Source organism: Hypoxylon fragiforme (assembly GCF_022984875.1).
Source record: "Hypoxylon fragiforme strain CBS 206.31 chromosome Unknown GGS25scaffold_9, whole genome shotgun sequence".
Lineage (NCBI taxonomy): Eukaryota > Fungi > Ascomycota > Sordariomycetes > Xylariales > Hypoxylaceae > Hypoxylon > Hypoxylon fragiforme.
In genome coordinates, this window is record NW_026054764.1 from 1,031,626 (window position 1) to 1,058,281 (window position 26,656).

Genomic DNA, 26,656 nt, shown 5'->3' on the forward strand with positions numbered 1-26,656 from the left:
ATTAATAGTAGGTACTTAACTAACACGCCTTACCTATTACGGATAGCTTAGGTAGGCCCCTCGGAACTACTAACCTAGGTAACTAGGTTAACCTTAGTTGATTGTGAAGCTTTGGCGCGTTGATGTTAGTATTTATTGACTTTAGGTTTGACACCAAAAAAAAAAAAAAAAAAAAACGAAACCAAAACAAAACAAACACAATTTTCACTAATATTGACAGTATTTCCAATCCTCTACCATGGAGTTCATTGACTTCGGAGAGCCTGAAGCCCAAAAGCCCGGTCGCAAGTTCAAAGACCTCCAAAGCCGATCCATTGCTCACATCAACCATTCGTCCAACAAATCGAAACCGCGTCACTCCGATCGCAAGAAAAAGGAGGTTCTGATGTGGCTAGCCCTAACTTCAATACCCTTACAAGAGTCCTTGGTGCGTCCTGGGCTGGTCAAGCCTACGGGCAGGATGAAGGACGACGGCCTAAGCCCAGTAGAGCCGGGGTTCCGTCGGCCTACGTACAAAGAAGCCGGTGACTTTTTTAAAATCTCGCCGAATACAATCCAGGGCTGGTGGCAGCGCAGAGAGCAGATACTGCATGGCCCCAAGAAAAAGACAAAGCCTAAAGCGAAACCAAAAACCACACGACAGAAATAGTGATATTGGGATATATTAGTTAGGTAAGTAGTGCTTGTAACTCAATCCATATACATCGCGAACCGAACCTCGCAGCTAAACAGTTAACACATCTACAGCGCAAACCCAACCTGCGCCAAGTTCTCTATCGCCGCCAGCCCATACAGCGCCGCATCATTCGTTGAGACCCACGCCGCCTCATCCACCGCCACCAGCGCCTCGCTTCCATTGACCCTTACACTCGACCACGGCAGCGTCGGCGCCAAGCCGTCCGTACCCAGGAACTCCGACCACGCGCGCGCGGCCAGCGTGTCATTACCTGTCTTCTTAGCCGCGTACGCCGTGAGCCGGGAGTGTCCCTGCTTGAGATTCAAGCTGCCGAAGCTCTCGCCGTAGCGGGCCGTCTGCTCGGCGGCCCCGGCGCCATAGTAGTAGCAGTAGTCGAGCCAGGCGCTCTCGAAGCCGGCGGGCAGGTCGGCGCCGAGGTAGTCGGTCAGCTGGGCGATGATCTCGGGCAGCCCAAAGCTGGCGGACAGGTGGGAGACGTCGACGTCGCCGAGGTTGTTGGGGTCGGTGGCGGGAGGGGCGATGACGCCTGTGTTGAGGTTGTACAGCCCGAGACCGGTCACAAAGCCGTTCTTGAGCGCAGCGATGCTGTGCATGGTGCTGTTGAGCTTCGCCTTCGCCTCCTCCCAGCGCGGGCCCCGCCGCTCATACTCGAGGAACCAGGTCGATGCGAGGCCGGACCAGTCGAGGCCGATGTCGAGGTCGAGGGCCGTGGGGTCGATCTGGTAGGTGCCGTTGTCGTCGCGGACCTTGCGGCGGGGGTCGACGGTGAGGAAGGCCTTGTCGGCGTCCATGAGCTCGTGGAGGAGCTCGCCGGTCCGTTCGTCGCCGCCAGATAGTAGAATGTTTGGCGATAGATGGGTGTCGAAACACGGATCTGCTTGGAGCTGTCGCTGAAGTGCTGGACGCCATGCCGTGTTCCGAAGCCCTTAAATGGCCCAATGTGATATACGTCCACTTCGCCCGTATGTCTCGCGTGAGCTTCGGCAAAGCGATACACGTCTGCCCTTCCCGTGCGTAGAAAATAGTTCCAGAAAAAGAGGTTAGGAGATAGTTCTGAATTGTCCCACGCATACCCTCCGATATCGTAGCGCCAGGTGTGTCTGTCTGAATCGTAGGTATGCATGATATCGCCGTGATCCCAGAATCCATACCACCGCCTATCGGAAATCTGGCCCTCGTAGTACTTGATTAGGAAGTCGAGATGCGTTTCAATCGTCTGCGCTGCCTCGGTCAGATTATCGGGGGTTGTTGCCCAGTACGAACCCGCTCCCTTGGTTTCCTGGATGTAGCCTGGCTCTGCGGCAAGAATCGGTGGCTCGTTGGCGTGAGCGGTCAAAGCAGACAACGTGTCAGCGGACGGAGTCTTCTCGAAAGGGAAGATGAATATTTCATTAGTTCGCGCGATGCCGTACGGCGTGTCGTAGCCTTCCTCGTAATCTTCGTAGGTAATCTCCAGCGCGTCCAGTTGCTTCTCATATGTGTCTTCGCCCAAGCCGTCGTGGAAGGGTCGGAGGTCCATAGGCTCGGCGGACGGGCTGTATAGCCACAGGGTTATCTGGCCTACATCGGAAGCTGCGTTTGAGATGTCAAGACTGGTGGGGTACCGCTTCCAGAAGTCGCGAAGTGCGACGGCGAGACCACCTTGCGTAGCACCTCCGAGATAAGCCAGCCCACCCGCTTGTGAGCCTCCGGGAATCTTGACCCAGCTCTTGCCTGCCTTGGTCCTTTTCGATACCGTAAACCCCTCGGAGGACAGCTGAGTTAGCTTGTAGTCGTTCCACGAAGGGATCCACTGCAGCCTTGTGGATACTCGGGTGTCCCAAGCCGAGATAGCAGGTGTTTCTTCTCCGTTGAACTGGGCTGTGCGAACGCTCTGTCCAGGATCTCTTCGCAGTCCAGTAAGCCCTTGCACCGCCTCGCGGAGCAGGCCCCCGTCAGGGCCCGCTAGTCTAACGTGCCGATTGTACAGTTTCTCGCCGGCCAGGGGAACATCGAAACGGATCCCGATCCCCGTGACGAAATCACTCTCAGGCTTGCCGTCGAATATGAGAGTATGCACTACCCGAATAGCGTCTGAGTCCGCATAAAGATAGAAACGCAGGGTAAACGGTAGCCAGTCGTCATGGGGGCTCGACGTGGTCTGATGTTTGCCACGGACAGTGACTAACGCTCGTACCGGGCTGGCCTCGTCATACTCGACGGTGGCCTCTTCAATGTTGCTCTCGAATTGGAACTTGTCAATCGAAGGCTGGGTCGCGTCATCCTCGTCATCTACAACCCCTGACTGGGAGCGCAGCACCAGTCGCCCGTTCTGCCCAACAACTTTTCCGCCGGATGTCTTGATCTCGCTCACAAGCGTGTTTCCAGATTTGGGGAACGTCGCGGCAAACTTGCCTGTGTTGACGGTGACCTCGCTCTCGGACTCACTAACAGTCAGTCCTGACGCCGAGGAAGAGTTGGTCGGATTGCTACCGGTGGCGGCCGACGCAGTGATTCTGTACTCGTCGTACACTGTTCCGGAGCCGCTTAGGGCATGTGCGGTCCATTTGATGGAGTCGTCTGGCCAGTACGCCGTCACCCACGACTGGAGAGGTACCTCAGTACCATCACCTCCCGAGCCCGTGAAAGCTGTTCCGTTAGCCGGATATTTGCCCCGAGCCCAAGGTAGGCCGAACGTCGTCCCGGAGTTGAGGTTAGGTGTGTCGCCAATCCATTTCACAGAGACCGTTTCTGCTGAGGTTGTGCTGTTGGGAAAACTCTGGGCAGATGTGATTTGGGGTAACCCAGAGAGGGTCAGAAGCCACAGAGCACTCCACATAGACATCGTGGCGAGACTTCCAAGGTAAAACAAGGAGAGAAAGAATTGGAGGACTTCTATCTTCCAAGTCTCATTAGGCCTACCTCCATCAATGACCAGAGATTAACGAGAGTGGAAGTCGAAGCCATATGTAGGTACTTATGAGGATACCCCTTCTCCAATTTCCGTTATACAACATTTTGGATAAACTCCAAGTTTCAAGCTTTGGATCTGGACATGCACCTTGGCCTGCGGAGCATATTGCTACCTCGGTAGGATGTTCCACCGGGCATGGCAACCTAGTAGAGTGAAGGGTAGCTACTCCGTACCTGGCTTAATATAAGAAAGGTATAACGCGGATGTGTTCGCATTCACGATAATTTCGTCATGGTGAGATTCCACGAATGAAGTAAGAGCCTGAGCAGCTAATCCGCGTTGCCTAATAATAATGGAGTATGGCCTCTTTGCGGGGATTGTGGAGATCACCCAGCCCTAGCTGGTAGGCATAGGAGCTTGGCTTGCCTACAGTGGTAAAAGGTTGGAGACTGGTGTCGGGGCTAGCAGGTACGATTACGATTTCAGGGGAGCTGTACTTGGTAAAGCTTTATGTGGTAGCATCGTTAATCACGAAAGCTCGTAACCAGACTTCCAGCTCGCTTCGGTCGGTGTGTAGATCACCTCATACAAGCTAATTTCTAACTCATATTCGGTCGTGATCCGAATGCTACGTTAATTTAGCATTATGCTTCGTCATAGAGACCGCCATTTCCATCTGCTTGTTAGGTTGATGAATGAGAAAAGCACATTATAGTAAACTTAACTACCTATTAACCGTCCACTGCAACACACACTTGAACTGTGATGCAGAATTCACTCAGATTATTTCACGTATATAGCCGCCCTTAAAGCATCTGCATAGGAAAATAATCGATTATGGATAGATACCTATGTTCTTAATATGGGAACATTATACTAGGTTAGATGTTTGGGTACCTATGTCAGGGGCTTCTAATAATAGCACTACCCACCTGGGCAGACACCTGATGTAGCGTACTGGAGTGAACACATTCCACCCTCTTTATTCAACATATACAGTTCGACGTAAAGACAACAACAATGCCACAAGGCCACAATATCACAGCATGAAGATTATGGGTCTACTGATGATCCGCGTAATAAACCATACGCCCAGTTGTACTTCATAGTATGAACAGCTAAGGATTAACTTGAATACAAAGGGTATCACACTTGCCTCCTCTCCGTCTCAATAACGTCGGCCATAACCCAATCTTGAACATCAACTCACAACCGGGTATCTAGCGTGAAAAAACAAGAAAAAAGGACATTGCCAGTTGGAAAAGACAAACAAATCAGCCAATCTGAAAAAAAAAAAAAAAAAAGGAAAGAAAAGAAAAACAAGGGTATTTGGGTTCTCAGATTAAACACCTAAGATCACGGCGACGGCGACAAGCTCGAGATTCTCCCAATCCTCTTACTCTTCTTCCCCACAATCTCCACGACCTCGGGTTCGATCGGCGTCTCGGGCGGTTCCTCCACACTCGCCGACGGGCCCCCCTCAACCTCAGAGCCATCTCTATACAGCACGGGGGACGCTTCCTCCTGGTCCTCCTCCTCCTCGTCAACGTCATCTCTCGCAAACAAGGGCGCGTATCCGTGTCGGGGACCCTTGAACCACGCCGGCGTCCTCCATTTCGGCGCGGTCGGTCTGCCCCACCACGTCGGCGGCACCTTGGGTAGGGCGGGCATCTTCATCTTCAGCTTCACGTTCTGCAAGTTGGGTCGGGGGAACGAGGTCTCGTCGACCCAGGGCATCGCGGGGCGCGCCGCGGGCCGCAGCCGGCGCCCGCAGTCCGGGCAGTCGGGGGGCACGGCCTGCCACGCGAGGTACTGCGTCAGCCCCGGGATCGCGAGGCCGCGGGAGAGTTCGCGTACCGCTAGGTAGAGATGGATAAAACTATTTGAAAGCCTAGTTAGCACTTTTTGATTTGTGGACGCGAATTGGCCAATGAACTTTTTGGGTTTTATTTAAAAAAAAAAAAAAAAAAAAAAAAAAACTTCATTGGTGGGCGATGAGGGTAAGTAGGTTGGCTTACAAATTAAGCAGCAATGGCATCGTCGCATATGAGGCTAGCATCACTGCAGTGGCCGACCGTATGCGGCCTTGGCTCGAATTGATCCATGTGAGGACCAAAACCACCATCAGTGCGGCCGCGAGGACTGTGTCAACCGCAAATACGAGGAGAGAGCGGTTCTGGGTCCGCGTCGGCGGCGACACATCGGGTGTCTGCCACGGCGACTGTGTATTTTCCGGTTCTTGTCGCAGCCCCTCTTCACCACCATCTACTAGTTGCTCTGGCTCGGGTGGTGGTGGCTGCTGTCGCTGCTTCGCGGATTGTCTCGAGGCGAGGAGGATGCCTACGCCGGCAGAGAATGCGAGCGGGACCAAGCCGACAGCGGGGAGAGGATTCTTGGAGATAGCGCCATGTGCGACGCAGAGGGGAAATGCGGGAATGAACGTCACGGCGGTAACGATCCGCAGTACTCGAGTATCTGCCATGGCTGCGGTAGTGATTGATGTTACAAGCACGATAGCTTCTCAAGCAAAAAAGGCGAACGAGGGAAGGTGAGAAGAGGGGGGGGCATTTATTTGTTTGAAGAATTGACGCTATGATGGCGAGCCCTGGCTCTATCTTATCCCTACCGGGTATTGCTACCGGGGGTTATGATTCGTCAACCAATGAGGTTACATTGACGGATCGTGGCGATGAACACAAAATTCACGAATATTTACTTTTGTAGGTAAACATCGTGTACCTACTACTAGTAGTAATTCACAATAAATACAGTCAGAATTATCTAACGTTAATAGGTTGCTAGGGCATAATTAAAACGGGGTATATAGCTCAATATGTAGGCAGCTATGAATTAGGCAATTATACCAGTAGCCTAACCGTAGAGAAGTCCTCCGGAGACAATAGGACTTTAGCACGACATTCAGGTAAGAGCTTGTCAATGGTAACATGTCCAAGGAAAACCAGCCAGCAAACTCCATGAGGGTGAAATACATGGAAATGATAATATTTGTCAATACACACGACACAGGCATTTACATACTTTACCTAGGGTAGGTACCTAGCCAGGTAGTTAGGTATGTTTGGACGTCCTAAGCATCGTCCTCGTCTCAGGTTTAAGTCTAAGGAAAATCACATTAGCTAGGTGGATTCCGATATTTCAAAGATACGACGAGTGGTAAATTACCTAGATACCATGTAAGCATACCTACATGTGGCGTGCTCTGCTAGATACTTCTCCTACAAACAGTCTTCATGATGAAAAAAAAATAAAGAGATTTATTGTGTACTGAAAATCCAAACGATCGCTAACAATAAAATCGCACGCGAACACCGTCGCTGACCCAAAGAGCAACATCTATTCCCCTTCACATCGTGTCTTCCCTTCTAAGCTACTAAATCCTCCAGCTTAGAGAACGAGGTGACTCAACCGTCTTCCTTGACAAAGAAAAAGCAAAAAGAAAATCAATCTACCACATCCATCCACTACCCAACAAACTCCCCAGTCCCTCTCCCCCCCTTAATAATCCATACCAATACAGTACCAGTAGCACCCAACTTTCCCCTACATCCATCACCACCCCACAACCTCCGCGTCACAGAACCAGCGCTTTATCTTATTTCCCTGACTCCCCCTCAGCAGCTTTCGAAGCTCTCACGCAAGGCATCGCCATCAACGCCACACCGTACATAAGCTGATAAAATTTATAGTTATCCGCGTAAGGAGCAGCATCAACAGCCGCATCAGCATCAGCACCAGCAGCTGCGGCGGTGTCAGAAGCAGTAGCAGCGGTGTCAGAGGCAGTAGCGGCGGTGCCTCTCGGAGGAGCCGGACGCGTAGGTGGTCTGGGCAGCGGACGGTTTGGCGGCCCCGGGGCGTCGCGTGCGTCGAGGGGGGCGGGGACGGCGGTGTCGTCCGCAGCCGAGTTTGAGTTTGCAGGATCTGACGGCATGGCTTGTCGTATTGTGTTTGTCTTTTGCTAGCTAGCTAGCTAGGCAGTGTGTGGAATGATATTCGATCTTAAAAAGTGGTGATAGCTTCCCCAAGTTCAGATGCTTTTCCTCAAAGAAGAAGGGAAGTTGCGCGAACGTAGTTAGTAACTTTCGTCGCAAGAGCGGAAATCCCCCCTGGGTTAAATACCCTTTTCTCCTTACGCCACTTTGCCTGACTACCTACCTTACATACCTACGTCTGACCTGGCTGGCCAGGGGGTGGTTGTAGCACACTGGCCCTGACTCATCTAATGACAGGACGTATAGTGTCACAACAACGTTTTGTGATCGAGGTTAAGGTTGGCAGGAGGACTTGTGGTAGGTAGCCAGGCCGTCACGTCATGGTGAGACTGTGCGCTTGTATACCGAGTGTGTCGTTTCCATGTTCTAGGAGGTGGGTACTAGAGTAATACAGCTCAAGCTAGGGACTGACCACCTGGGTGTAGGAGTTTTCGCCACGTCCTTGAACAAGCATACATATGAATATGTTGTTCAGAAAGGCTAGGAACTCCTTGGGCTCGAGTTCTTCAAGCTGGGTTTCCATCGTGTATTCTGTGACAGGCAGGGTCTTGACGTGGGAATGTAAGCTTCTACACTAGGCTATCATGACGAGATAGCGTGTGAACTGATCACTTACACACTTAGTTGAAGGTAAACACTCACCTGGACTATTCAACCATAATCACGTAGGTATCTTCTATACAGCTAAACGGTAATCTAGAATGTGGCATGAAGCCCTCCTTTTTAGGACTTCTACGTGTTAAGTCAGCTAGAAACCCCCCTCGTGATGGTACGTCCATAATTGAAAACCATTGGCGTGGCTTGTAACCCCTATTTCCTCCAAATTGCCTATTGTTGAATCCAAGTGAGGATCAAGACTGACTCCAGTCAACATCATATACCTAACAACGGAGGGGGGTTAGTTCACATATACTTCGCATAATGCATTTCATCGAGACTGAAACAATGTGGGTATTATCATCATTTGATAAATATAAACGAGTTTATAAACTTCTTCCTATTGTAGGGTTTTCCGGTTTACAATAGGTTACCTAACCCAATCATAGCATAGGTAATGCCTTCGCGTAAACCAGAAACCCCAAAAACGCCATGCAATGCCAGTCATGTCTCTCCTTACAACCAGAAAATCCCCAAATTAATCCCAGTATCTAATCACACCGTCTAAGCCAGCAGCAACAACCTTGCTCGTTTCCTGAGGATGCCACTGGACGCATGTGATGGGTTGGTCGCCGGCCGGAAGCTTATGGTACATCTTGCACGTCTTCCAGTCCCAGAAGCAGACGAACCCGGCGCTGTCGCCGGAGGTGAGGAACTGGCCGTCGGGGCTGCAGGCAACGTCAATGGCGGTACCGGCGTTGTTGTGGCCGCGGTAGCTCTTTTTGCGGTTCTGCCGGAACTTGTCGTTGGCGCCATAGACGACGATCTGGTTATCCGACGACTGGTACGCAACGTACTTGCCGGACGGGTGTAGGCATGCGCGCGTCATCGGGTACATATACGGCTCTGCGATATACTTGATCGGAACCGGAATGTTGTAGTCCCAGGCTCGCAGCGATTTGTCGTCAGATGTCGTCATGAACCGCCGGTTCTCGTCTACGAAGGTGATAGTATTGATGGCGTTGAGATGGTGGTCGTATTCCTGCACCAGCTCTCGCGTACGCGTATCGAATTGCACAATCTTCTTGTCAGACATACCAGCCAGGAACTCATGCGAATGCTCTGGCGAAGGGTTGAACTTGATGACATGGGGTGTTTTGCCTGTTGTGAACTTGTTGATACATGCGCCAGTCTCCGTGTCCCAGAGCTTCATCTGGCGATCATACGACGCAGAGAGGAACTGAGTGCCCTCGTTGTTGAAGCAGATATCTGATACAGCTTTGGAGTGGCCGAGATAACTTCTCAGAAGTTCCTTTTGGTGGTACACATCCCAGATCTTGATCGTTGTATCTGCGCCAGAAGACAGTAACAGATGTCCCGAGTTCGGGAAGAAGCGTAGAGCTGTAACAGCCTTGTTGTCGTGGTTCTTCCATGTATGGACCAGCTTCTTGGGTATATAGTTCGTGATGCTGCCGTTCTCCTTCTTTAAATCGATATCCATATCTTGCGGTACGTGCATGTATGTTCTTCCTTGGTAGTCGTACTGTTGTTCGCCGTGGAATATCGTCTGCTCATCTCCTAATTCCTCAACTTCCTTCCTCCTAGCCAGAGCACCGGTAGGTGCCGATATGACTGTACCGCTCGCCACCACGTCCTCATCGTCTTCGTAGACATATTCCACCTCTTCATCACTAGCCAATTCCTCGTCTTCTCCGACTTCCTCGTATTCATCTTTATTGTATTTGGCCCAAGGTCCAACATACGCGCCGTCACCATCAGCTATGGTCGCATCACCCTTTTTTTGCCTTGAAGCCCTTAACTTAGCAGCTTCCTCCTTGACAACAACGCCAGATTGGTATTCTCTTTCGGGGCCACCCTTACGTTCGATGGCACGGTGCTTGCTGCGAAATGTGTGTTCGCTTAGGAAGGTCTCCTCCGCTTGGCCGGTAAGCACATTCTTCCGTTTTAATGCGTTCGACTCGTCTTTGTATGGATTTAGAGGACCGAGTTTAGGTCGCGCTAGATCCTCGCCAGTATATGGTACGACAGCGTGATCGGGCTCTGCTTGTTCGCGCACGACAAGCGCGTCTTGGGGTGCCATATTTGGCGGGTATTCTCCGAATTCGTTCATTTTGTTGTCGGTGGTAGATTTGGTTTGGTGGTTTTAAAAGAGTGTCAACGCGTTTTGCAATTGGCAAAATTTCTAGAATTTATGATGAATGTTCAACAGCTATCGGACAAGAGCTACTATTCACTTAACCATGAATTCGTTAGTTAGTAGAACTTGGGTTACTGCATAATTCACGTAGAGTAAATCACGTGCCTAACTTTACAACGCTCACATTTTAGCGTATGACTAAGAATTACCAGCAGTAGTGTCTCGATATTTACATAAATACCAAAGTACCTACTTATGCCAACACCCAAACATTAAGAACGTTGACTGACATAAACATTAAAGCTCTACCGTAAAGTAACATTAAAGACCGTTCACACATTTCGGGGTATTATTCTGTAGTTTCATTATGTATGAAAATTCCCGATCCGAACAAACAGCACATGCTGGTCATGTATCTGTGCATTACGACCGAGCCTATTCCGAGCCCAAAAGCTCACATTGCCGTTATCCTCCCATCCCGTGGAATTGCGCACTCCTCTAGGATTGACGCAATAGCCTGCCTGTCTGTTCGTAAACTGTGGATGACCTCCCCTAGCCTAGCTCTGTTGATTCGTTCCAACTACCTAGGTAGGTATTCATCACTGTCCAAAACTCCCAACACAAAGATTCTCCAGGGTTGTCTATATTGATATATGCCTTCTATTAGGCCACAGCGGAACTTCAAGGGTTGTGACTTATGACACTTGTTCCATCCGATCCCAGCTGTGCTTAGGTGCCATATTGAGCCTTCAAGATACTTGATCGGACGTATAGCAGCTTATTTCGTCTCGTCTTTGATTAGGGCAACAATCATGCTGTATAGGTAGAAGAAGAACATGACTAGGTGGAAGCCAAGCTTGATGAATGATTCCTAGATCCCATATTAGACAGGCTTGCCCCAGTGCCCATGCCACGAAAACAAATTTCTTACCTTCTTATGAACATTCAACTTCCTGAAGATCTCAGTTGCGTCAAGCAAGTGTGTGTTGTTAACAATCCTGCCCACAATTTTAGCGACTTCTTTTTGCAAACTAGTCTAACTCGAATCAGATTTTGCGCAACGTACTTCTTGATGTTCCAAGCCAGGAGAGGTAGGTTGAGAACAAGCGCCATCCAATAACCATTGATCAGGAACAAGAACGTCAGGAATCCATGTACGGCAGCCTCGGGGATGATGTAGGTGTTAAGGCGGTTGCAAAGGTCGATAGGGTTGATATAGTCACTATACAATCACTTATTAGTCAAGGGATTCCGTAGGAACAAGCAAAAGCAACAATGACGTAGATGGGCGCGCTGTGTAGTTCAAGCTTAGATTGCAAACCAACTGCGCTTTTCAGGCCTGATTAGATTCACCACTTACCATTCTAAATCGCTGTACATAATCGTGAAGAAGACCTGAAGAAAGAGGTTGACGGCATTTATGAGCACGGCAAAGAGATACAGCCACGCCTCTCCTGACATTTTGGCGATTGAATTATTTCCTGGCTCGAAGGCAACTGTACGGTGTGATCACGCGAATAGAGCTTTGAATAAAGAGACAACAATTGCTAGCTGTATAGTTCGATAGGTAACGAGTATACTACGTTGTTCAATCGTGTTCAACTAGATGACGACAGGCGTGCACGTTGGGAAAGTCGGACAATCGGATGACGGAATGGGTAGAAAGCGGAGATAAGGCTGCAGGAACTCGTGTGTTTTTTTCTTGGTCGAGACGGGTATTCGCGCGATATGATTACAACGACATGGGGGAAATAGATACGTGTCGTCGTCGAGGTGCAAGTCAAGTTAGAGGGAGGTTAGTAAAGTCGGTCGGGATCCCCGCGATTAATTTAATTGTCGGGTGTTTGGAAAAATTTGAGTGCGATTTTTTATGTGGGTGGATGATGAAAGCGGCTCGCTCGAAGAAGGGTAGGTAGAAAAAAAAAAGCTTGCTTGCTTGCCTTCGTTTCCTTTGGGGAGAATGAGGAGTAGGAGCAACTTTTGCTAGGTTAGTAGGACCCGGCCTGGCGAACCTGGAAACAGCGAAGAAACAGCGAAGCTTGTTGAAGCTTTCGGCTAAGCTCCACTAACGGTTTGTACTCAGGTACATAACTAGTACGTAGTTATTACAATTTACCACAGCATAAACCCCCCACATCGAAGGCTGGAAATGGAGGGGCAGGGACCTGCAGCGAAAGAAAAATAAGGAAAAAAGAAAAACCCCCGCCAGCTTCCCTAACCTTAGAGTCTTGGACTATTAACATTTAACTAGCTACAATTAACTAGCTCCGCCTGAGTGGTCAGGTTGGGATGGGATCCCTAAAAGAGGATAAGGGGCCTCAACAGATATCAACTGTATATCTGTCACATACTGTACCTAGGTAGATAAGAATGATGCCATCTATGTATCTTACACAGTAGCCTATAATTATGTATGTATTCTTAGGATGTTCACTGAGAACGTTGGTTTAAGTTTCACTTCTTTCCCCTTATAAAACGAACATTACAACCCAGGAGAATTACTTTATTCTCAACGTCAACTACGAGTTTGCAGCAAGTGCTGGATATGGATGCTTCGTTGGTGTAATGAACGAATACATACATACATATGTACAAGTAGACACGTCTCTTGTAAGAAAGTATCTACATACATGTATGCTGCCCTATACCTTAGTCTGCAATGTGTCTTGTACATAACAATGCATTGCTTGTGAGATCCATGTCTTGAAATGTCATAGTACATTCCATGATGTTGCTATCCGGTCCTTCTTCTTATGCGCTACCGTTGGCTCCGTTTTCGGTAACCGGCATTGGCACCGGCCCACCAGGCGAGTTCTCCGTGCGCGCCGTCAATACTTCCACTCCCGTTTCAGTCACGAGGTAAGTGTGTTCTATACGAATACCGTGTTAGCAGACAACATACTGGTGCATTAAAAACAAAACAAAACAAAACATAGATTCGGCTTACCAAACTGAGCAGTCCTTTTCCCGTCAATCGTGGTGCTCGTCCAATTGTCGGGCCAGGTAACGTCTCGATATTTACCAAGAGCAATCATGGGCTCGATAGTGAATGTCATACCAGGCTTGCACTCTCCCACAGCCTTGTTCTTCGCATAATGCGGCACATTGGGCGGGCAATGGAAAAGAGAGTTGACTCCATGACCGCAATACGTTCTGATAACACTACAATTCTTCGACTTGGCATGCTTTTCGATAATATTGCCAAATTCTCGAATGAGAGTTCCGGGCTTGATAAGCTTGGCTGCTTCGTCTAAACACTCCCGAGCCGCTTCGACTACCCTGACAGAGTCCGGGTCTGCTTTGGCCTTGTCGCCCACGTAATACGTCTCATTCAAGTCCGCATGGTAGCCTCCGTGGTATAATGAGACATCCAAATTGATGATGTCACCATCTAGTAGCACCCGCTGATCCGGAATACCATGGCAGATCACTTCGTTGACAGATGTGCATATCGATTTGGGGAAATTGTTGTAGTTCAGGGGTGAAGGGTAGCACTATGACAGTCAATGCCCGTTTGAACGGATTATACCATATTTGATTTGGAAGAGGGCTCTTACGTTTCGTTCTATTGAAGCCTTGTGACAGACTTCGTCAAGATAATCTGTAGTAACACCAGGTCTGACCTCGGCGGCGACAATATCTAAAACTTCTCGTCCGAACCTGCATACTTTTCGCATAGCATCCTGCGCTTTGGCATCCAGAAGATCAAATTTATTCCGATTAATGAATCGCTCGCTTTTCGGGAAACCGGTCTCGGCATAATCAGGGTGTGGTATCGACTTGGGTATCGTGCGCTTTTCGGACAAGGGGTACACAGGACGTATGGGTCCGGTGTATGCGAAGGAGGGGAACGGGTTGAAAAATCCGGTTGCTGGATCAGGTTTAGAGACGACCTTTGGAGTTCTGATGGTATCAAGAATACCGTTTACTGTTTTGCCTTGGGCGATCTTGTGCAAGACTTTATGATTATTCTAATGGAAAGAAAGGTTAGTGTCAAGCGTAAGGCTACGACCAAGACCGAAGCGTACGGACCCAGTTCTTCTTGAAGCAATCTTGCGAGCAGAAATTGCTATCCTTGATTCCGATCTTTAGACACGTAGGACATTGTAAGGCAGAGGCATCATTCTCGCAGTCAGCCCCTAGGCATTTCTTCTTAGTCGGCGGTTCGGCGGACATGATGGAGGGGGTGGTACTGAGTAGATGTAACAAAATATGGCGGCAGTTTTATAAAGAGGAAGAAGTAGTCTAGGGTTCTTTCATGGGCGTCAACGCAGAATATTTTACCAGGCTGTCGAGTAAACTTCGTAGATCATCCATGGACCAACATGTATTTTCATGGATATTAGGACTAACTAAGTAGGTAGGTACCCGGGTATGCATGCAGCATGTTAGATTTACAAGGCGCAAAGGAAAAGAAAAACACCACTATAAAAAAAAAACTAAAGCCGCAAACCTTTCGTACGATATTAGTCACCTTTTAAGTAGTACCCCACGTAATTAATCATCTAAACTCTATATATGCATATTGGAAATAAAGCGGGCTAGTCTTCTTATGTAATACTATGTATCATCTAAACTCTCTACCGTCCTACAACAACTCAACTCTTTCATTGTGTATTTATCATTCATAGGACCAGAATCCACATACGTTTGAATCCATCAGTGACGTTGCCAAGATTATTCCAAATATATTGAGCTCTTTCCTGAGTCTTTCAGAAATGTCTGGTCAGAAATATGTAGTGGTTGGAGCTGGCCCCGTTGGGTCACTGGCTGCGTTATATGCTGCTAATAGAGGTCACGATGTCGAGATCTACGAACTTCGAGGTGGTAGGTCACAAGTTTCAAGACTGTCTTTTCAAGTCAAGACCCATGTACTTGGAGTATATTAGATTTCAATACTGATGCTGCGTAGATCTGCGACATCCTTCAACAACGCCACTTAACTTCACCAAGTCTATTAACTTAGCTCTTTCTGAAAGGGGTATTAATGCCCTGCGCCATGCTAACCAACAACATCTTCTTGTCCATATATTCTCGGGAACTATCCCTATGAGAGGGAGGATGATTCATGGTAGGCGCCTGTCTGGTGACCTATTCGAAGAACCCCAGGATTATGACGCTCATGGAAGGGTAATGCATTGTTCCGCTACCTATTAACCTCTGTCTTGATGTCTTCATACCTTGATGACTAACGTGTACAGAAAATCTTTGCTGTTGATAGGGCTGGACTTAATCGACAACTATTGTATACTCTAGGCGCGATGCCTAATGTCAAGTTCTTTTTCAACCACAAACTCACTGGAGCAGATTTTAAGAGACGCAAGGCATGGTTCGAAGTCCGGGGTCAAGACTCTTCCAGTAGACCCGAAGAAGTCGAAATCTCATTCGATTTCATGATTGGTGCTGACGGGGCTCACTCCTCTGTCCGATACCATCTAATGAAATTCACGAGAATGAACTATCAGCAGGAGTATGTCGATACATTATGGTGCGAGTTTCAGATAAACCCAAGAGAAGAGGCCGAATTAGATGACCAAAAATCCAAATTTCGCATCTCTCCTAATCATCTTCACATTTGGCCTGGGAAGCAATTTATGTTCATTGCTATCCCCAGCGAGGTATCTTATACCCATTTTTGAGTCCACTAAATACTATCAGTGCTAACTGGATTAAGGATGGTTCTTTTACCTGTACCCTATTTTTGCCAAGTGCAGATTATGCTCAGCTAGAAGCGGACTCATCCAAGCTGCCAAAATTTTTCGATGAGCATTTTCCAGGGGTGACGTCGCTGATAGAGCCAGAAAAGCTCATCTCTGAGTTTGAAACCAACCCACATCTTCCTCTGATCAACATCAAGTGCCAGCCTTACCACTATGCTAGCTCGGTTGTCATTTTAGGAGATGCGGCACATGCGATGGTCCCGTTCTACGGCCAGGGGATGAATGCTGGGCTCGAGGATGTGCGTATCCTCTTTTCGATCCTCGACAAGCATGCCACGACTGAAAGTAACAGCCCGGATGATCCTGGATCGATTGGTAACGCTTTCCAGAGAGAGTTAGCACTTGCAGAATATTCATCTCTTCGCGTCGCCGATGCCCATGCCATCAATGATCTCGCCTTACAAAACTACGTCGAAATGAGAGCCTCAGTACTAAGTCCCACATATCGTCTACGCAAATTCCTGGAAGAGTTCATGTCCGTACATGTACCAAGGCTTGGTTGGCAAACCAAGTATTCCCGCGTGAGCTTCGGAAACGAGAGGTATTCTGAGGTCGTAGCAAAAAGCAACCATCAAGGGAAAATTCTTATGCGCGGTTTCATCGCGATGGTTTGTAGTCCCGTGATTGCTGGCATTATCGGTCTATATTGGACACAGCGGCGCTCCATCGGCGGATTGCATTTTCTGGACGCGATTCGCAACATGATGAAATAGAGTCAAGGATTTAGTGATAAATCTGAAGGCCCATATACCCATAAGTGGCATGACTGTGCCACATAGCTATTTTAACCTTCCTTATTCCGCTGTGTATTTTCGAGTTTTTGCAGGTTTGTAACGCATCCTTCAACCTTGGCAATAAAGCCCGTCACCAACATATCGCAGACTGGACCTAGCCGGCATGCTAAAACCCCCTTTTAGTGCTGCGGTGGGATGAGGCTACAAAAACGCTTCGGGGTCAACCTATGTACCTACTAAACTAAGATACCATATCTAATATGAGGCTCAGTACATCAATATATTCGTACCTGGAAAGACTGCCTTAGAGCAAGTAACTTTGGACAGCTCAATAACTCGTATTGTTCTTTCTCTTCTTGTCTCTTTTACCTCCTAGCTTTAAGCGCTCAGTAACGGCTTGCTACCTACATATGGAGCATGTGTTCTACAGTCTAATATTCTTTGTACAAGGCCCGAAAATAAGTAGCCATGCAGGGACCTGATATATTACTGTAGGAGCTCAAAAGTCCAATAGGATCAGTATAGTCGATGGTGTTCATTGTTCCTTAAGTACCTAAGGTGCAAGATAGGAATATGGAAAGGGGAAGCGGCAGAAATGCGCCGCATGCGGGCGTATCCGCTGAACCTCAAGGGATACACTAAGCCCCGAATATGGGGAACCCGCCCTATGAACTATAATCGGTTAACTGAAGGTATAATGTCCGCTGGAGAGAAGATACGATTGACCCTGATATTATACCGAGCAATCAACGATGGTGGTAAAGTAGCACGATGTCCAAAGGTGTACATAGTAAATACCTATGTACTTATCGCGCGGGGTCAAATGCATCACGACACGCTATGTAGTAGTACGATTCGGACCATCCGACGACGCGAACGACGCACGTTATGCACTATACTTTCAAAGGTATATAGACATGGACCCCTATACCAATCTTTCGAGGAATGGCCTGTTGCGCAGCCAATGAAAAATTAGGCTAGGCCTAGGAATTGCGTATCGAATGTTGCTGCCGCCGCGCTCTCCCTAAAAATTGTGATGGAAACATCGAGGGCTTTGGGAATATCGACAGATTTTACTACTGTAGATAACTCCGTAACCTAGATAACTCCGTAAGCTTGTGGAGACCCTAATAGAGGAACGGATTTCCCGGGAACCCGGACTGCCAGGATGCGGCACAGTAGCGTGGTAACCTGGTAGTAATTAGTGGCATATCTTGGGATGTGAAGATAATAATCATTGACGCAGGTGTGATTGTGATTTGTTACAGAAGTCACCTGGGCCTATCGATGTCGACTGGTCATTGCTATTCAGTGGGTTTATTAACGCGAGATAGCCACTATTTTTCTTGAAAGGGTAGGGGTTGATGCTAAAAGGTGATGTATCATTGGCTAGAAGATAGACGTCAATCGCCTGTTAAGACGCCTGTTACGACGACGCTACCGAGTAGCGTACAGACCCAAGGCGCTCTTATTCAGTGGAGCTTCAAGGTCTTAAGCTAGGCCTTGAAATTTATCAAGTATTCCTACACATATTCTACTATGTTAGGATACATGGTTAGATAAATTCAGTAAAGGCGATTCAGCGTTAATTTGAATAGCACGATGGTTAACGGAATAAGTCCCGACCAATGGTATTACATTCCAGTGCCGATCTTGTCTTTTCAAGTAATTTAACACTTGAAGACATTCTCACATGGGTGCCGGTGACTACCTTACCATGTAACCTAGCATATGTCGAGTTACCTACCCAGATCGGTAAGTATGTATTTGTTATGTTAGTGTACCTCCTATAATACTGCATGCACAATATGAATCTAGATTCTCCATTTTGTTCAAGGGTGGCCGGGGGTATGATTGACAGCGTCCCCTAGGTAGATAATAGACTCGATGCGAATCGCTTTTGCACTGACAATTCGCAAAACCGTTACCCGTCATACTCTAAACTAACGAGCGGGCATCATCATGTTTCTAATATCAGAACTCGGCCTGGCCGGTACTGGCCTTGCTACTACAGCAATGCTGGTCATTATTGTTGCGTCTATACTAAACTTCATATGGCTCGTGATATATCGTCTATACTTCTCGCCTTTGGCGAAGTTCCCGGGTCCTCGGCTGGTGGCAGCGACGAGCTGGGTGGAATTCTACCACAACTATTGGCGCAGAGGCCAGTATATTTATGAAGTCGAGAAGATGCACGATAAATATGGTATATATATATCCTATACCCCTGTGCAACCTAGAAGAGTTTCCAATAACACACAAGACTTCAATGTTGACTGACGCGAACTCGTTTTGTTATTTACATAGGCCCAATTGTTCGAGCAAGCCCCACTCTGCTCTCTATTCGCGACCGTGACTTCTACAGCGAAGTCTACGTTATAGGGAACAAGCGGAAAACTAACAGGGACAATACATTCGAAGGACTGGATTTTGATGGTCAGTGAATAAGAGCCTCCAATATGACCCTGATAACTTCCAAGGGTGTTGAAAATGCTGCGCCGCAGAATTTATACTTATCCCACCATTGGCAGGTTCTCATATCCTAACGATCGACCATGACTTGCATAGGCTGAGAAGAAAGCCGATGGAGCCTTTCTTCTCTCGGCTTGGTGTTACCCGTCTGCAGTCTGCAATCGCCGCCGCAGCGCTGCAGTTGGAATCCCGCCTTCGGGAGCTCAAAGGCACAAATACCGTCCTTAGCCTCGAACTTGCCTTTTCCGCATTCTCGAGCGATGTGATTCGAAAGATTTGCCTCGGAAGCAGTGCGCAGCCTGGTGAAGGCTTTCTAGATGCCCCTGATTGGGGTGTGGATTGGTGCGCTTCCCTGGGCTTGAAAAATTAAGTCGAGATCTTACTGACCACGTCTTACTTAGGTACAACACGGTCGTGACACTTTCTCTATCTATACCATTACTCACTGCGTTTCCCTGGATTGTCAAGTAGGCCAACAAGAAAAGCGTTTACCAGACGAATCTAACTCGGTACAGATCTTTGACTTATGTCCCCGATGGAATTCTTCAACGGTGTTTCCCCGATGGCACTATGCTCAAATCATTTAAGGCGGTTCGTTCGACTCCACCAGTATCCTACCCCATCTTCATTGAGACTGACTTGGAAAATAGAAAACCAGAGAGCAAATCCGGAAGGCATTGAATGGCGTTCAGGAAAAGGATGATAAAGAAATATCTCTGTTTCATCGTCTAGACTTAGATGCCACATCAGAGTCTGAGAGATCCGAGGATCGCCTCGCGAAAGAAGCCCAAACGTTGTTGGCTGGCGGCACGATCAGCGTCGCGCACACTATCGCATTTGCGGCGTATTATGTCCTCTCGCGGCCCGCGATTCACCAAAAGCTTACTGATGAGCTGCGAGATCCCATGAGCGAGTGGCCTGAGAAAGTTCCGACTTGGGCTGACTTGGAGAAACTGCCCTACCTACAAGCAGTCATCAAGGAGGCTTTACGGTAAGACATTTCACTTTGCTCTCCACTCCGAATTTTGTTGGCACGTGTACTGACTCCTGGATTTACCTAGATTATCATATGGAGTGATGCGCCCGTTGCCTCGAGTCTCGCCAGACGAACCAATTCAGTATAAAGACTGGACAATACCGGCAGGCGTAAGACAGCTATTTATATCCTTTGGTTCGATCATATGAATGCTGACTGTGTACCTGCAGGTTTCTGTAGGAATCGCGCCGTACTTCCTGCACAACGACCCTGAGATTTACCCCAACCCCAAAAAGTTCCTCCCTGAACGATGGCTTGGAGACGTAAACCCAGAAATGCACAAATCTCTTGTATCCTTCGCTAGGGGGTCGAGGAACTGTCTCGGTATCAAGTAAGTTTTGATCCAATGCACTCCCTGCCTTGCTCATATGCCATGCCCTCGTTTTGCCTGGGTTACTCTTTTACTGACCATTCCTCCCCAACAACAGCTTGGCATACGCAGAGATTAGTCTCCTGTTAGCCGCCATATTCAGACCCAACGCGCCTAAGCTGGAGCTCTTCGAAACAGACGACAGCGACGTGGTACGAATCCACGACTATCAAATCCCCTTTCCTAGACTGGAGTCGCACGGAGTACGGGTCATGGTTTCTTAATTCGACCAGCATACGTTGTACTATGATGATAAGAATGAAACTGGAAGCGAATGAGGTGATAGGCGATAGGTTATTCAGTCTTCCCGATAACACCCCAAATATGAATCCTTTTCGATCGCTGTCTATTGCACTTCCTCGAGTGGTAGAGATAAGGTTCTCACGGCGGCGGAATCTACATATAATACTGCATATGTACATATAAACCTAGGTACATACGAAGCAGGATGAACCTGCAGATCCAGCAGTTGGAATAATTGGTCGATGGGTGCTGGCAGCGGGGTTACGGCCAGCTACATAAAGCGGACTTCACGGACAACTTGCATAATCTCAACGTCAAAGTGCGCTAATCCGCCCATGTGAGCGGACTTTAGACCTTGGTACCTACCTTATGGGAAGACAAATACTGTCCCCTGGATACAATATTCTAGATTAAGATCAATAGAAGGGAAACTTCCAAGGAATTTCGTTAGATCTGACACGACCATTTATGAGTCACTCGCCGATGCAAGATTTTGATTCAAGATTGGAGAACAACGCGGATGTATGCCTTACTTGCCTAGGTAGGCACCTAGGTCCTGATATAAGTCTGGCCATAGCCCGCGCTTGTCCGCAAGCCCGCTCTTGAATAGTATCTAGGGGGAGCGGAGTGAATATGAGTATACCAGGAGCTTGGTGCCATTTACTTATCAAACCAAGCAGTCGGTCCCAAGAATGGATCGTAGAGCGCGATTTGCTTGCATCGCATGCAGGTACGAAAACACACCATCCATCTCCCATAGTTCGGAAGCACCTAATCATAGCACATAGGCGATTGAAACGCAAATGCCCTAAAGAATTACCGGCCTGCTCCTTAGTAAGTGTTGTGTCTACGCCAAAGAGATATACCTGACTGATGATGGCCCCATGGTAGTGTGTTCGGCTGGACAAGCGATGCGAGTACCCACCAAGAGCTCGAAGTGTTTACGAGGATGTAAACCGCGGGTCACCAAGGAGCTCGCAAAGTGCGAGCGGGGAGGCTGATTTGCCTGTATTGGGTAGTTCCCGGACAGAACTTCCTTCAGACCCTGATCAAGATCACGGGACTGGACATGGTTACTTGGACACCTTCCCAACCATGTTCTTCCTAAACTCGGAGTTATTCAGCAAGCCCCTAACTTCAGACTACAACCCACCCATCAATACCACTACACTCCTTTACAATATATCTTCCGATGGGGCTGAGCTGGTGAATAGGTATTTCTCAACCGTCCACCACTGGCTGCCCATCCTAAGCAAGAAACGCGTCCAGCGGTACATCGCCGAGTACGGGAAAGCTCCCAACAGCCCTTTGCAGCTTCTACTACGCTCCATGAAGCTACTCGCCGAGCCTCTTCCGCTCGGAGTATCCGCCCGAGCGAACAGAAGCTACATAGCCGTGCTCGAGACTCTGTTCACCGTAGAAAACTCCTGTCTCCCGTGTCTTCAGCTCCTGCAATCCGTCATCTTGATTTCTGTGTATGAGATCGGCCATGGCATATACCCCGCTGCCTACCTTCGCGTCGGCCATGCCGCGAGGCTCTGCGTTATGATGGGCTTCCACGACCGCAAGAGCGCGGCGCAGCTGTTCAGAGACACGCCCACGTGGACTGCGCGCGAGGAGGAGCGACGGGCTTGGTGGGCGGTCTTTTGTCTCGACAGGTATGTACCTACCTACATCCCACATCCCACATCCCACATCCCGCTTCCCGCTTTTCCATCAACATAGTTAGTTACGCTTTATCAAGCAAGTTTGCTCACCCCCCCAGCTAACTTACTTATCCAGATTCACAAGCCAAGCCCTCGACAACACCCCCCTCGCAACCCCCGAGCCCACCCCCGGCGAGCTCCTCCCGAGCGACGAGCGCACCTGGGACGTCGGCGGCGTCGGCTCCAGCGAGCCGCTCTTCGCCGCCTCCTTCTCCGCGAACACGCGCCTCGGCTCCTTCGCACACGTCTGCCAAGCCGCCCACGCGCTCGGGCGCGTCCTGCGCCACCGCAACAGCAGTAGCGTCTCGCTTAGCGTTCGCGTCGAGGAGGCGACGCAGCTGGCCGGCATCCTTGCTGCGCTCACTTCTCACCTCCGCGGTCTCTGGGCTTGCGGTGGGGCGACCCCTGCTGGTAATAGTAGTAGTAGTAGTGGCGGTGGTGGTGGTGGTAATAAGTCAGGTGTGTTGGTCGCGCTCGCCCTGTGCTACTCCGCCCGCCTCATCCTGTACGGCGAGTACGCGTGTAATGAGAGGTACTCGAGCGAGCTGGGCCGGTCGTCCGCGGAAGCGCGCGTGCAGCAGGATTTCCTGGCGGGGATCTTTGAGGTCGCGGGACAGGTTGGGGAGCTTGTGCGGCGGCTGCTGGACTCGGTTGAGCTGGACGGGGATGGGTTGAGTCCGCTGCTGTGCCATTGCTTGTTTGCGGTGGCGGAGGAGTGCGAGTGGTTTGTGCTTGAGCAGGAGGATGCGAGCGCCGGTGTATGGCTGAGGGATGTGGTTGAGTTGTTGAGAGTGATTGGGAGGCGATGGGGGGTCGCTGGTAAGTGTTGAAGCTATTGAAACTGCTGTGGCAAGGAAACGCAGGGCTGACTGGTAGTGCGCAGGTGTCTACTTATCGGAGATCTATAGGTGGCCCGGATATAATAGCCTAATTCTGTAGCAACCCAGTCGACGAGCGCATCTAAGCGAAGCACAGTTTTCACGGATGTTGATATTACATAGGTACATACCTATTACGAGGGAATTTATTACCAACAACTATAAGTACCTAGGTAGACAATACCTATCAGATGTCACCTCACGATGTGTGTTGGTGCTCCAACTTTCCTTTCACAGCCGACCCCTGAATCTAATCTCCAACGTCCTTATGGGCACATAAGCCAACAGCGCCACCACCACCGCGAACTCAAACCCCAGATCTCCGGTCTTCTCCGCGATGGGCCCCGTGTACCAATCAGCCTGCATCGAAGGAATAATGAACGCCCACGCAATCAGCACCGACGCGAGCGCGCTCAACCCCGACGGCAGCGCGCGCCCGTCGTTCCAGATCTTCGGGTTGAGGCTGCTCGGGTCGCCATTGCGGAAGTACAGGTACTCGAGCAGGAAGCACGACACCGAGGCGCCGGCGTAGTAGCCGATCAAAGTCAAGAACGCCGTCACGGACGTGATGAAGGACTTGGAGGCGGGGATCGCGATCGCGATCATGGCCGCCGTCGCGACAACCGACAAGATGATGCGCGGGACCTTGCGCAGGATCGGCGCGACGGCGGTCAGGTTGAAGGAGACGGTGTAGACGTCGCGGCCGCACGTCGCGACGACGGAGAGACCGAGGATGACGAGGATGAACCGCCCGAAGTCGCCTAGCCGCGTGATCAGGATGCTGCCGAGCACGGCGCCCATGCCGCCGGCCTCGTAGGCTGCCGTCCACGCGGGAACGGTGTATACAGCGCCGCCGACCGCCGCGCCGAAGACCATGAGCAGCGAGTACGGCAGCGCGATGCCGAGTAGGCAGTACACACCCAGGCGGAAGCGCGGCGCTGTCGGCGGCATGTAGCACGCGTAATCGCCCGCCACATTGCTCCAGCTGACCATGTTCCCCGCGGCGAAGGCGACCATGCCGAGGTAGTTCTTCGCGGTCGGCGGTGTCGCGGGGGCGGCCTGCTGCGAGAGCTGGGGGCCGGAGACGCCGACGAGGATGAGGATGGCGATCAAGGTGGGGATCCAGGCCCACCGCGTGAAGAAGTGCATCACGCGGTACCCCATGAAGCCGATGGCGAGCGAGATCACCATGATGATGGCGATGGCGGCGTCGACGGGCAAGGTGCCGGGGTGCACGGCCGCGAGGCACTGCGCGCCGTTTATGCTGGCGGTGACGCCGAAGCCGCCGACGGTTAGGGTCACGACGATGGCGGTTAGGACGTTGCAGTATTTGCTGTTGGGTTGGTTAGCTGGAGTGATCCTCTGATGGGACTTGCGTAGGTAGTAGGTATTCGCTTACCCAAAAGTATACCGTGATTGGATCATCTGTCTCATTCCCGTCAAGGGGGCAAGAGTGGTGATGTACGCGGCGGGCACTGCGAATAGAAATTGCAGGAATATGATCATCAGCGCCGCGTCGCGTAGCGTCATCCCGTAGCCAAGAGTCGCCGCGGAGCCAATTCCGATCCTATAATCACGTAGATAAATTAGAGATTTCTTAACTTATAATTTCTTTACCATTTATTCCCTGTATCCCGTAGCAATGTGTTTCCTATGAGAGTTTCGCCGGGAAATAGCTTACGGTAGCAAGCTCGTCATAGACGTAGCAAAGATGGTGAACACATTGATGTACCGGGTATCGGTTCGCTTCTCAACTGGCACTGGTTCTGCGCCGCGCATCTCGACGCCGTGGTCAGATAGCTTCGCCCAAAAGGACGACGGCGGCGTTTCAAACAAGTCATCGACCTCGCCGATTTCACTTGTCCCCCGTGATGACGTTTCCGTCGCTCCCTTTTCAACATCCAACACCTTATCAACCCCCTTTGTGGACCCTTTCTCCGAAATATTGTCAGCCATGCTGTCGATTTTTGAGCTTAGTTCAGATGTTCCGAGTAACAAGAAACAGGATGCCAACTCTTGGGGGGAGTAGGTAAGTCATGGAGGAATTCCTCCTGTAAATACCCAAGCTGCCATGACGGAGAAACAGGGAAATGCTTTTATATAACGCTCGAAGCTTTCCAACTGCATAACTGCGGTCCGTCAGCTTCTGCTTCTGTATCGCGGCTGCATCCCCCATTCCCGGCTGCTACATGGAGAGGGTAGCATTGTACGGGGGAGTGATATGTTATAGTCCCATGCCATTGGTCCCGAGTCCCTGCTTGAAGTTCTCCATAAGAAGTCATGATTGGCGCTCTGTTATCTGACATGTCAATTTCGAGGTTCTGCCCCCAACTCGTTTCTTTGACTCTCGACTAAATAGGCACCAGGTGAGTCTTTTGGCTTTCTGTACCCAAGCTGAAGTTCAAGCTGTCCGTGATTGCCCCCACTCTCTACGCGACGTTACCAAATATCACGGGTAAAAAGCTTGAGCTTTACGCCTCCCCCATCCCACTCTTGTGTACTTATACAAGGCCCCCCGTCAGTTAGCACCGGGAACAGACACCCTTTTATCAAAATGCAGAATAATGCCTTTCTCTCCGCTTGTCTATTAGCTATGAGGGGCCTAGTAGACGTCAACTGATAACGACGATGTAATTGATAACATTTTTGAATCTCGGCAGAGATCGACTTCAATTTGTTAGTTGCCTTTTCAAGTGACTCGTCGGTAGAAACATTACCTTATCGAAGTATTGCCCACGATATTCAGCATGCTTAAGTCTTCCAACCTACCTGTGTGTCTAGATAGTGAATAGGTTAGGAGTGTTCGTTCTTTTCAACAAACTACACAACCACGATGCCTTGTTGTGGGCAAAGCTTTTCTATTTTTCTTACTCGTTCCAGTATTATCAGACCAGTCCAGATATTTGTAAACCCTATGAAAACGTCAGAAACTCATGACAGCTGGATATTCGCAGCTACAGCACCCGGGGACCCCTTACATTGCCATAGCAAACCGTTCATAGCTTGAAGCGTTTAGGAGAGTCCCGTCAAGGTTAAAACGAGCCAAGTATATTGAACGCCGTGGTCCATAATCTGGTACCCGGGCGCCATTGCTGTCCAATTCAGGCCCGCCTGTAGAAGTGAATGAATCTTCTGTAAACAA

The 26,656-nt window shown here is 49.5% G+C and overlaps 10 protein-coding genes across 10 annotated transcripts; 4 read left to right on the forward strand and 6 right to left on the reverse strand.

The window, feature by feature from the left end:
- Positions 1-155: 155 nt before the first annotated feature.
- GGS25DRAFT_446043 (uncharacterized protein) lies at positions 156-677 on the forward strand. The gene has a single exon (XM_049258788.1). The coding sequence runs from the start codon at positions 239-241 to the stop codon at positions 647-649; it is 411 nt and encodes a 136-aa protein (XP_049112957.1). The 5' UTR covers positions 156-238; the 3' UTR covers positions 650-677.
- Positions 650-3,972, reverse strand: GGS25DRAFT_506684 (uncharacterized protein). The gene has a single exon (XM_049262337.1). The coding sequence runs from the start codon at positions 3,519-3,521 to the stop codon at positions 1,254-1,256; it is 2,268 nt and encodes a 755-aa protein (XP_049112958.1). The 5' UTR covers positions 3,522-3,972; the 3' UTR covers positions 650-1,253.
- A 772-nt stretch (positions 3,973-4,744) lies between these two features.
- GGS25DRAFT_446058 (uncharacterized protein) lies at positions 4,745-6,366 on the reverse strand. The gene is made up of 2 exons (XM_049258789.1): positions 5,609-6,366; positions 4,745-5,469 (listed from the first exon to the last, which is right to left on the reverse strand). Exons 1-2 carry the CDS (start codon positions 6,070-6,072, stop codon positions 4,947-4,949), a joined length of 987 nt encoding a protein of 328 aa, XP_049112959.1. The 5' UTR covers positions 6,073-6,366; the 3' UTR covers positions 4,745-4,946.
- Positions 6,367-8,532: 2,166 nt separating this feature from the next.
- GGS25DRAFT_506693 (WD40 repeat-like protein) lies at positions 8,533-10,423 on the reverse strand. The gene has a single exon (XM_049262338.1). It carries the CDS (start codon positions 10,326-10,328, stop codon positions 8,736-8,738), a length of 1,593 nt encoding a protein of 530 aa, XP_049112960.1. The 5' UTR covers positions 10,329-10,423; the 3' UTR covers positions 8,533-8,735.
- A 123-nt stretch (positions 10,424-10,546) lies between these two features.
- GGS25DRAFT_506697 (cornichon protein) lies at positions 10,547-12,551 on the reverse strand. The gene is made up of 4 exons (XM_049262339.1): positions 11,716-12,551; positions 11,422-11,577; positions 11,287-11,353; positions 10,547-11,226 (listed from the first exon to the last, which is right to left on the reverse strand). Exons 1-4 carry the CDS (start codon positions 11,814-11,816, stop codon positions 11,134-11,136), a joined length of 417 nt encoding a protein of 138 aa, XP_049112961.1. The 5' UTR covers positions 11,817-12,551; the 3' UTR covers positions 10,547-11,133.
- A 173-nt stretch (positions 12,552-12,724) lies between these two features.
- GGS25DRAFT_506700 (methionine aminopeptidase) lies at positions 12,725-14,794 on the reverse strand. Its single transcript, XM_049262340.1, has 5 exons — positions 14,388-14,794; positions 14,278-14,326; positions 13,913-14,226; positions 13,303-13,849; positions 12,725-13,225 (listed from the first exon to the last, which is right to left on the reverse strand). The coding sequence occupies exons 1-5, from the start codon at positions 14,529-14,531 to the stop codon at positions 13,107-13,109; spliced, it is 1,173 nt and encodes a 390-aa protein (XP_049112962.1). The 5' UTR covers positions 14,532-14,794; the 3' UTR covers positions 12,725-13,106.
- A 279-nt stretch (positions 14,795-15,073) lies between these two features.
- On the forward strand, positions 15,074-16,788 carry GGS25DRAFT_525342 (FAD/NAD(P)-binding domain-containing protein; the record flags this gene model as incomplete). Its single annotated transcript, XM_049264756.1, has 4 exons — positions 15,074-15,182; positions 15,268-15,485; positions 15,557-15,973; positions 16,030-16,788. 4 exons carry the CDS (start codon positions 15,074-15,076, stop codon positions 16,786-16,788), a joined length of 1,503 nt encoding a protein of 500 aa, XP_049112963.1.
- A 1,839-nt stretch (positions 16,789-18,627) lies between these two features.
- Positions 18,628-21,413, forward strand: GGS25DRAFT_446887 (cytochrome P450). Its single transcript, XM_049258792.1, has 9 exons — positions 18,628-19,015; positions 19,117-19,245; positions 19,341-19,623; positions 19,683-19,748; positions 19,797-19,872; positions 19,932-20,272; positions 20,343-20,427; positions 20,488-20,648; positions 20,746-21,413. Exons 1-9 carry the CDS (start codon positions 18,772-18,774, stop codon positions 20,909-20,911), a joined length of 1,551 nt encoding a protein of 516 aa, XP_049112964.1. The 5' UTR covers positions 18,628-18,771; the 3' UTR covers positions 20,912-21,413.
- Positions 21,268-23,660, forward strand: GGS25DRAFT_446576 (uncharacterized protein). The gene is made up of 5 exons (XM_049258790.1): positions 21,268-21,660; positions 21,719-21,764; positions 21,822-22,588; positions 22,713-23,455; positions 23,520-23,660. Exons 1-5 carry the CDS (start codon positions 21,623-21,625, stop codon positions 23,573-23,575), a joined length of 1,650 nt encoding a protein of 549 aa, XP_049112965.1. The 5' UTR covers positions 21,268-21,622; the 3' UTR covers positions 23,576-23,660.
- An 85-nt stretch (positions 23,661-23,745) lies between these two features.
- GGS25DRAFT_525344 (permease for cytosine/purines, uracil, thiamine, allantoin-domain-containing protein) lies at positions 23,746-25,470 on the reverse strand (the record flags this gene model as incomplete). Its single annotated transcript, XM_049264757.1, has 3 exons — positions 23,746-24,847; positions 24,914-25,081; positions 25,196-25,470. The coding sequence occupies 3 exons, from the start codon at positions 25,468-25,470 to the stop codon at positions 23,746-23,748; spliced, it is 1,545 nt and encodes a 514-aa protein (XP_049112966.1).
- Positions 25,471-26,656: the final 1,186 nt, after the last annotated feature.

Coding starts and splice junctions, on each gene's coding strand:
- GGS25DRAFT_506693 (XM_049262338.1), bottom strand. CDS start 10,328: ATGAACGAATTCGGAGAATACCCGCCAAATATGGCACCCCAAGACGCG.
- GGS25DRAFT_506697 (XM_049262339.1), bottom strand. CDS start 11,816: ATGTCAGGAGAGGCGTGGCTGTATCTCTTTGCCGTGCTCATAAATGCC. Junction 11,578..11,715: donor ATGTACAGCGATTTAGAATG/GTAAGTGGTGAA, acceptor GTGATTGTATAG/TGACTATATCAACCCTATCG. Junction 11,354..11,421: donor CTGGCTTGGAACATCAAGAA/GTACGTTGCGCA, acceptor AATTGTGGGCAG/GATTGTTAACAACACACACT.
- GGS25DRAFT_446058 (XM_049258789.1), bottom strand. CDS start 6,072: ATGGCAGATACTCGAGTACTGCGGATCGTTACCGCCGTGACGTTCATT. Junction 5,470..5,608: donor ATGCCATTGCTGCTTAATTT/GTAAGCCAACCT, acceptor GCTTTCAAATAG/TTTTATCCATCTCTACCTAG.
- GGS25DRAFT_446887 (XM_049258792.1), top strand. CDS start 18,772: ATGTTTCTAATATCAGAACTCGGCCTGGCCGGTACTGGCCTTGCTACT. Junction 19,873..19,931: donor TGCTCAAATCATTTAAGGCG/GTTCGTTCGACT, acceptor CTTGGAAAATAG/AAAACCAGAGAGCAAATCCG. Junction 20,273..20,342: donor GTCATCAAGGAGGCTTTACG/GTAAGACATTTC, acceptor GGATTTACCTAG/ATTATCATATGGAGTGATGC.
- GGS25DRAFT_446043 (XM_049258788.1), top strand. CDS start 239: ATGGAGTTCATTGACTTCGGAGAGCCTGAAGCCCAAAAGCCCGGTCGC.
- GGS25DRAFT_506700 (XM_049262340.1), bottom strand. CDS start 14,531: ATGTCCGCCGAACCGCCGACTAAGAAGAAATGCCTAGGGGCTGACTGC. Junction 14,327..14,387: donor ATTGCTTCAAGAAGAACTGG/GTCCGTACGCTT, acceptor TCTTTCCATTAG/AATAATCATAAAGTCTTGCA. Junction 13,226..13,302: donor GAAAAGGACTGCTCAGTTTG/GTAAGCCGAATC, acceptor GTATTCGTATAG/AACACACTTACCTCGTGACT.
- GGS25DRAFT_506684 (XM_049262337.1), bottom strand. CDS start 3,521: ATGTCTATGTGGAGTGCTCTGTGGCTTCTGACCCTCTCTGGGTTACCC.
- GGS25DRAFT_446576 (XM_049258790.1), top strand. CDS start 21,623: ATGGATCGTAGAGCGCGATTTGCTTGCATCGCATGCAG. Junction 21,661..21,718: donor TTTGCTTGCATCGCATGCAG/GTACGAAAACAC, acceptor CATAGCACATAG/GCGATTGAAACGCAAATGCC. Junction 22,589..22,712: donor GCGGTCTTTTGTCTCGACAG/GTATGTACCTAC, acceptor TTACTTATCCAG/ATTCACAAGCCAAGCCCTCG.